This window comes from Humulus lupulus, chromosome 6 (genome assembly GCF_963169125.1).
Source record: "Humulus lupulus chromosome 6, drHumLupu1.1, whole genome shotgun sequence".
Classification (NCBI taxonomy): domain Eukaryota; kingdom Viridiplantae; phylum Streptophyta; class Magnoliopsida; order Rosales; family Cannabaceae; genus Humulus; species Humulus lupulus.
Genome location: NC_084798.1, coordinates 147,404,672 through 147,412,824, shown reverse-complemented (window position 1 = coordinate 147,412,824; position 8,153 = coordinate 147,404,672). Strand labels below are relative to the sequence as shown.

At 38.0% G+C, this 8,153-nt stretch overlaps 1 protein-coding gene across 1 annotated transcript; it reads left to right on the top strand.

Moving 5' to 3' along the window:
- The first annotated feature begins 349 nt into the window (after positions 1 to 349).
- Positions 350 to 6,439, top strand: LOC133782592 (uncharacterized). Its single transcript, XM_062221924.1, has 5 exons — positions 350 to 599; positions 1,304 to 2,642; positions 3,009 to 3,278; positions 4,964 to 5,119; positions 5,967 to 6,439. Exons 1-5 carry the CDS (start codon positions 592 to 594, stop codon positions 6,084 to 6,086), a joined length of 1,893 nt encoding a protein of 630 aa, XP_062077908.1. The 5' UTR covers positions 350 to 591; the 3' UTR covers positions 6,087 to 6,439.
- Positions 6,440 to 8,153: the final 1,714 nt, after the last annotated feature.

Below are 8,153 nucleotides of genomic sequence, written 5' to 3'. Positions count from 1 at the left end.
AAAATTTTGGATTGTTGGAATCAATTTTTGTGCACTTTTAAAACATAAATATATAGAAAATAATTTCATATTTTTTTTATTTAATAATTAATAATTATATAATATTATATTATTATATGTTATATTGTTTGGTCGGTTTCGGTTCCGCCAGTCGGTCTGGACAAAATTTTTAAACCGATCGAACAGTGACAGTTTGTGCCGTTGGCGGTTTTTTTTCTGTATTCAGAAAATTGGTGCATACAGTTTTTTTACTTTTTCGGATTTTATGCTCAGCCGTAGCTCACACTGGTGAGCTATCGTCCTTTGAAAGAGGAATCCACGCACACGTGTGAATTACAACAGCTCCTCCGAACAACAAAAGAAAACGTTAAACGTCAGCCTACCGCTTACTCGCCACCAACCACATAGATCCCAGTCGCACAAATTTCGTCATTTACTAGTACGCGCCTCAGGCTCGGGTGGCGAGGTACGTAGCTTCCGATGTCGGCGGATGAATTTTTTTATAATAATATTGTTTTGGGAGGAAAATGCCGGCGAATCGATATTGCTGTCTGAGTATTTAGAGCTCACGGAGTCCTGAAGCCTTTCGCCATGACGAGGTCATCTTCTTCTCCAACCATCTCCTTCGTTTTCTGCTCTCTTAGTTTAATTATACTATGAAAAGTTCAATAATAGAGCTCTGTTTGAAATGTTCGTTTTGATTTTTGATGATTGAGCTGTGCTCCTATGAAAGGAATTTGATTAGTATATTTGGCCTTCTAAAGATACGGGAATCAGAAAAAAGAAAAAAAAAATGTTTTCTTTAGATGCTTTTTCGGTTTTGAATTCTCCCAGCATCCGAAGAGAGAAGTCCATTAAACTCTTTTTTGGGAATAATTTGTACTCTTCCATTTTTTACTGTATGATTCTATTTTTCCTGAATGTATATGAATCTGTCTTTAATGGAACTTGCATAAGTTTCATAAATTTAGTTGAAAAAAACAAAATTGTATATTTTTTTGGGTATAAGGACCAATTGTGAAAGTCCGGATATTGATAAAGATGTCCAAAATTCCTTTAAACTAGGTAAGACTTTAGTGAAGAATGTGACACTTGAAGCTTTGTCAAAAGTACCAATATTGTGAAATGATTATAGCTCTTTGTCATTTTAAACAGGTAGTGAAATTTGCATGATCTGCATTGTGGCATGATATTTTGTTTGCCTAATTACTTTTCTTTTCCTGCTGTAATGTCAGTTTGGTATCTTAGTTTGAATCCAATCTGCTTTTGTGATTTTGTTTTTTTTTTTTTTATAAATTTGCAGATTTATGGTCCGTGAAAATGTCAGGAGGACTGCATTATTCCTTCTTCGAAATCGAAATTCTAGCTGCTTAGAAGTAAATAATAATAGGTTATATGATAGAGCTGGTGCCGTTAACTCCCTGTGCAGATTCTTATTATACTCTAAACCATTTGTAAGAGACTGTTCTCAGTTTACATTAAACAATGCAACGAGTAACGTGTTTAAGAGTAGTGGTTTCTGGTGTTACCATTGCCTTTCAGCAAGTAGTACAATTTCCCACCATGCCCAAATTGCATGGAGGAGGCTTTCTCAACTATGCTCCTATGGCGGCCCAGCTTTACCACCAATAGGTCAGATTGCCGGTGCAGTAAGCTTGGCTTTGACTCGATCGAATCTAGTAGCACCTGGTATTATTGCATTCGTAATTGGAGAATTGGCTTGGATGCAACAAACATGGGCAGAAGCAGAATACAGTCCAACAAGGGGTTCACTTTATCTCCATTCACAAGACGGACATGTATATTTGACCTCTTTTTTGTTTTCACTTCTGGAATTTTTTATCTTGTTTTTCAGAGCAATTTATCTAGCAGTTTTGTTTACGCCCTGCATAGCTATGGCACCTTTAGTTGATTCCCTTGGCATGAAGTACAGGAAAATATGGCTTCATGTTGTGCATCATACACTGGAAAAAGCAGGCCCTGCATTCATTAAATGGGGTCAATGGGCTGCAACAAGGCCAGATTTATTTGCAAGAGATTTGTGTAGTGAACTTGCTAAGCTTCACTCAAAGGCACCGGCTCATAGTTTTTCATTCTCTAAAAAGAGTATTGAAAGCGCATTTGGTCGCAAGCTGCCTGAAATTTTTGAAACATTTGAGAAGGAACCTGTAGCATCGGGAAGTGTTGCTCAAGTTCATCAAGCTACTCTGAAATATAGATATCCTGGTCAACAGATCAAGCCTGTTGTTGTTGCTGTAAAAGTTCGACACCCGGGTGTTGGTGAAGCAATTAGACGAGATTTTACAATCATTAGTTGTGTGGCCAAAATTTCAATGTTTATCCCTGCATTGAAATGGTTGAGATTAGATGAAAGCATACAGCAGTTTTCGGTTTTCATGATGTCTCAAGTAGATCTGTCTAGGGAAGCTGCTCATTTAAGTCGTTTTATCTACAATTTTCGTAAATGTAGGGATGTCTCATTCCCAAGGCCTTTGTATCCCCTGGTGCACCCATCTGTGTTAGTGGAAACTTTTGAACAAGGTGAAAATGTTCTGCGTTTTGTTGATGAACTTGAAGGACAGAAGCAGATTAAGAGTGCCCTAGCTCACATTGGGAGCCATGCACTTCTAAAGATGCTTTTGGTACAGACAACATGCCCTTGTCATTTTCTTTTGTGCTTCCATATTTTCATAAGACTCACTGTATTTGCACAGTTGGTTCAATAACTTCAATGTTTATTATTGTTTGATTTGTATTACAAGAAACTACAGCAGGAAAATAGATTCCTTGAATTAATTATGAAATTGATTAAAAATTAAGATGCCTAGGCTTTAGGGGAAACTTCTGTTAATCTGCTCTGGTTGTTCAATGACTGTATATTGCATTTTGTAGCATGAGGATTTTAATGTCTGGATAAAAGCTTAAGTATTCTACTTGGAGTGTGGTTTATTATAATCTCATTGAAGTGGTTAACTGCATTAATCTGAGACTGATGGATTTTTTTTCAGATAGATAATTTTATTCATGCAGACATGCATCCTGGAAATATTCTTGTTCGAGTAACAAATGGCAGAGCATCACGGGAACTGCTCTTCAAGTCAAGGCCTCATGTGATTTTCCTTGATGTAGGCATGACTGCTGAACTCTCAAAGAGAGATAGAACAAATTTACTAGAATTCTTTAAGGCCGTTGCCCTAAGAGATGGTCGAAGTGCAGCTGAGTCCACACTAAGACTGTCCAAACAGCAGAATTGCCCCAATCCTAAGGCTTTTATTGAGGTAGTACATTTCTTTCCCTGTTTCACCGTTTGTGATAGGTAAAATATAAGACCACGTGAAAATTTGAAGGCTGTCACTTGTCAGTTTTTGTCACTCAAGGCTGTGAGAATTTCCCTTTTTTGAGTCTATCATCATATTTCTTCTGTATTTATTTATGCATGTTTCTGTTCTGACATTCATCTAAGCTCTACATTTCACACTTTCAAGCTACTTTATCACAATTTTTGAATCTGTGGATTCAGGTTTTAATGCTGTTTTCCTAAAAAAAAATACAAATTTACATGAGAAAAATGGCATGTTTATTTTATAAAGTAGGACTAGCTTATACGTTGTTCTCAAATGTGAGGTTTTGTTGTTAAAAGTCTAAAAACGTGATATAACTCTTAAATACACTTTTTGTTTGGATAGGTAAGTAGTGCAATTTGCAGTACCAGTATATTCTGCACATAATAAATTCTCAGAAATGTGAAATGTATGATGACTTAAATTCCTAACTTAGAAAAATAACGAAATTAAAAGTAGAGGTATCATCTCTTGAAATTTGGTATGCTATTGATGGGGTTTTTAATCTGTCTTCAAGTTTGTGGTCAGGTTCAAGGTTTTAAAAAATGGTTGAGGCGTACGCCTCGAGGCACGCCTTGAGGCGAGGTGGTAAAAAAACGCCTCTGAGGCGCCGCCTCATAGAGTGGCAGTGAGGCGCACGCCTCACATGAGTGAGGCGTACTGAGGCAGACGATTCTGAGGCGAGGCGGGCTGAGGCGGACTGAGGCGTATGCCTCATGTTTCTGCACTTTTTGGCTGTTTTATTGCCTCACACGTGGGGCTTTCTTAAAATAGTGTTTTGGGCTTTTGTTTTAACTAAATGGGCTTAAAGTTTGGGCTTATTTTATCAGATTTTAAGTTAAAAAAACCCCTAATTTCTTCCTAACCTTCTCACGGCAATCCCCTCTTTTCTTCTCTACCATCATCTCACAGCAGCATCTCCCCTAATTTCTCCCCTCTCTCCATCATCTCACAGCAGCATCTCTCCATCATCTCATCTCAGTTCTCCCTCACACTCTTCATTTCTCTCCTTTTCACGCAAGAAGCTCTCTCCTCACTCATTTCATGCATTTTATGCTCTCTCCCTCACACTTTTCTTCTCTACCATCATCTCACAGCAGCATCTACCGATTAGTGCATTTTATCTATATGATTTTAAGACTTATATAACTAGTACTTTTATGACTTTGATATGGACTTATGTGTTCTTTGTTATGAATTCTATGAATTTTATGAAATTTCATGAATTTTAGGATATTTTATGAATTTTATTATATTTTTAAAATTTTATTTGTTCTTATAGTTGAGGCGTATGCCTCGTTGCGCCTCGAGGCTTACGCCTCGCGGTACTAAGAGAAAACGCCTCGCCTCGCGATTTCGCCTTTTAAAACCTTGGTCAGGTTCTGTGTCCTTATAAGTTCCTAGCCTTGAGTCTAAGTCTGATAGTGGCTAATAAATATAGTTTAAACATGTTTTAGTTGAATTGAATGCTTCGCTTGGAGAAGCATCAGTATTTTCTCTCATATCAGGAATCATTGCTGTGCAATTCTTTTTTCTTTATTGTCAATGAAGTATCGGATTTTCTCCTGTTGTTTAGTATCAGATGATTTCTTAATGAAGTTAAATTGGTTCCATCGTTACAGGAAGTGGAAAAATCCTTCATCACTTGGGACTCCCCTGAAGGTGAATTTACTAGACCTTCTGATTGCATGAAGCAGTTGCTTGAGCAAGTTAGACGATATCAGGTCAACATTGATGGAAATATTTGCACAGTTATGGTAACCACTTTGGTTCTTGAGGTAATCCTTTTTTTCCTCCTCTGTCCTGCAACTGGTTAAGCTTCTTGCATGCATTCGAAATACCAATATAATGTTGCTGTTACATAAAACCCACTAATACTATAAGACCATAATACCTGTATAGGATATTGAACATAGATTTTGAATCAGAGTTGCCAATTGTACTATAACCTTTAAGAGTAAGAAGACAATCATTTTTTATCATCCAAGCTACAATATGTGATCATTACTTGATTCTTGCTTATTTATAATTTGGTATAATGTGCTGCAATCTATCTTAGATTATAATTTAAGGAAAGGGAAAGCTACAAAATCTTGCATTTTACCATTTAATTCCAATTGTGATGTTTTGGGAACACAATTAATAGCAGGGCAAAACCTTAAAATATGCTATTTTTCTCTAAATACTAACAAACATTTTTAGTTTAAACTTTCTTCAAGTTTCCAATTTACTTATGAATGTGATATTCAACAAATTGGAGAAATCTCTCCTTGTCATGGTTCAACATGTTTCATTGATGGTCGGTTCTGCTGCTGACAATAAACCATTTGAGATACACTCCCAAATTCTTAATCTAAGATATATCTGGCATGTGCAAAACTTAGCTAAAAGTCTAATCAACATGGAATAAGTTTATCTTGTGACTTGGGGAAGCTGAGTTTCTTAGGGACATTTTTAATTTTACTTTTTGGTGTGTTGTTTTGCAAGTTTTCGGTTTTAGGAATACATGGCATATGCTTTTTACTCGTCACCTTAGTTTCTCTTAATTAAATTTTGTGTGGTGCCTAACTTATGGAGTGAATCCTTTTGGCTTTTGCTAAGTTTGTAACTTTTGTTCATTCCTAGGGGTGGCAGCAGAAACTTGATCCAGCATATGATGTGATCCGCACCTTGAAGACATTGCTATTTAAAGTTGACTGGGCAGAATCCCTCGCTTATACCATTGAAGGAGTCATGGCCCCATAAATGGTCATGTTGTCTACCTCTCTCTCTCTCTCTCTTCTCACACACGTGCGGGAGTGAACAAAAGTTTTGGCATTCATAGATTGATAGGATAATAAAGCGATACATATTGCAAACATAGTTCATATACATCAATTTGACGTATTATTGTTGTTCTTTGGCTTCGTTGGCCAATATAATCTGGGTTATTTTGTCCTTTCCTAATAAATGTAGAAAGGAAAGATTTGGAGAGAAGCATAAAATAGCTTGATAGATCTTTCTTAGGTAAGAATAATTCTATCTTAGTTTCCAGATCCAATAATGAAATTCATCAAGAACAGCATTATTAATAACAATGAAAGATTTACAAATGAGCATTCGAGAGGCTCAAACTCTCCTAGCACAGCTTTATTACTTATATTTTTTTTTTTACAATTCCCCTCCCTTCCCTATATATAGACTTCCCAAAAATAAGACAGCTCAGCCAATCAAAATAAAAAATAAAGCTAACTAGATACAAGGATTAGAATACAAAAAATATCATATTAAACTAAAGTCACTAGGACTTAATTCTTTCCTACTATTTTCTGTTGTCTCCTCTAGTATACACGTAGGATAGGTTTATCATTACCCCCTCCCCCCAATAACCTTCACCTTGTCCTCAAGGTGGAACAGGGGAAACTGTTCGTTGATGGTGGAAAATGGCTCTCCTGTCGCTTCAAAGTCAGGTAATGATTTCCATTTGATGAGGACTTCGGAAGGGTAGTTGGCTGTTGGAGTATCGAATCGCTGATCTAAGACTGCCTCTGGTTCCACGTTGAGTTCTAAGTCAGTGGTCAACTGAGGAGGGATGGTAGCTGCACTTGGAGCTGGACTTATGGAACGGCGGAGCTGAGAGAAATGGAAGATGGGGTGAATCCGGGCATGGTTTGGAAGTTGCAGCTTGTAAGCGACGAGACCAATGCGTTGAGTGATGGAAAAAGGACCATAGTATCGAGCAGAAAGTTTATCATTGGGACGTCGAGCAAGGGACTGCTGCCAATAGGGTCTTAGTTTGAGGAACACCAAGTCCCCCACGGCAAATTCTTCAGGTCGACGCTTCTTGTCCGCTTGGAGCTTCATCTAGTATTGAGCCCAAAGTAGGTGCATCCGGAGGTCGTCAAAAATGGTATCTCGAAACAGTAAGAGTTTGTCAACAGAAGATACTACGACTGTCCCCTTTTTGTAAGGAATTAATGGTGGAGGATCCCTGCCGTAAAGAGCTTTAAAGGGGGTACAGTTGAGTGAAGAATGGTGTGAAGTATTGTAGGAATATTCCGCCCAGGCTAGCCATTTGGACCATTTTTTTGGCTGTTGGTAGGTGAAGCAGCGAAGGTAGGTTTCTAAGTAGCGATTGAGAACTTCGGACTGCCCATCTGTTTGTGGGTGGTAAGCGATACTTTTTTTAAGAGTCGTACCTTGTAACTTAAAGAGATGGGTCCAAAAATTACTCGGAAAAATCCGATCTCTGTCTGAGATGATGGACTGGGGTAGACCATGTAAACGGACCACGTCCCTCATAAATAATTCTGCTACTGTAGGAGCAGAAAATGGGTGTTTGAGCTTGATAAAATGAGCATATTTTGAGAGACGATCAACAACCACAAGAATAGTGTTCCACCCCTCTGATGTCGGAAGGCCCTCAATAACATCCATGATAATTTCATCCCAAACTTGGGTCGGAAGGGCGAGGGGCTGTAGTGATCCGGCTGGGGCTGTAGTGAGCAATTTATTTTGCTGACACACCGTACATTGCTGCACGAAATTATGGACATCTGTTCGAAGACCTCCCTAAAATAATTCAGCTGCTAGACGTTTATAAGTTTTAAGTTCTCCTGAATGCCCATTGAATGGAGTGCTGTGAAATTCTTCCAATATCTTTGGAATTAAGTGCGATTTTTTTGTAATAACTAGTCGATTCTTGTAGTGGAGTAGGCCATTGTGTAAGTGGAAGCCATGATGGTGTTTTGAACCAGTTTGAAGATCACGAAGTAGCTGCTGGAGTACGGGATCAACTGCTATTTCTGAAGCTAATTCGGGCCATAGTTTCCA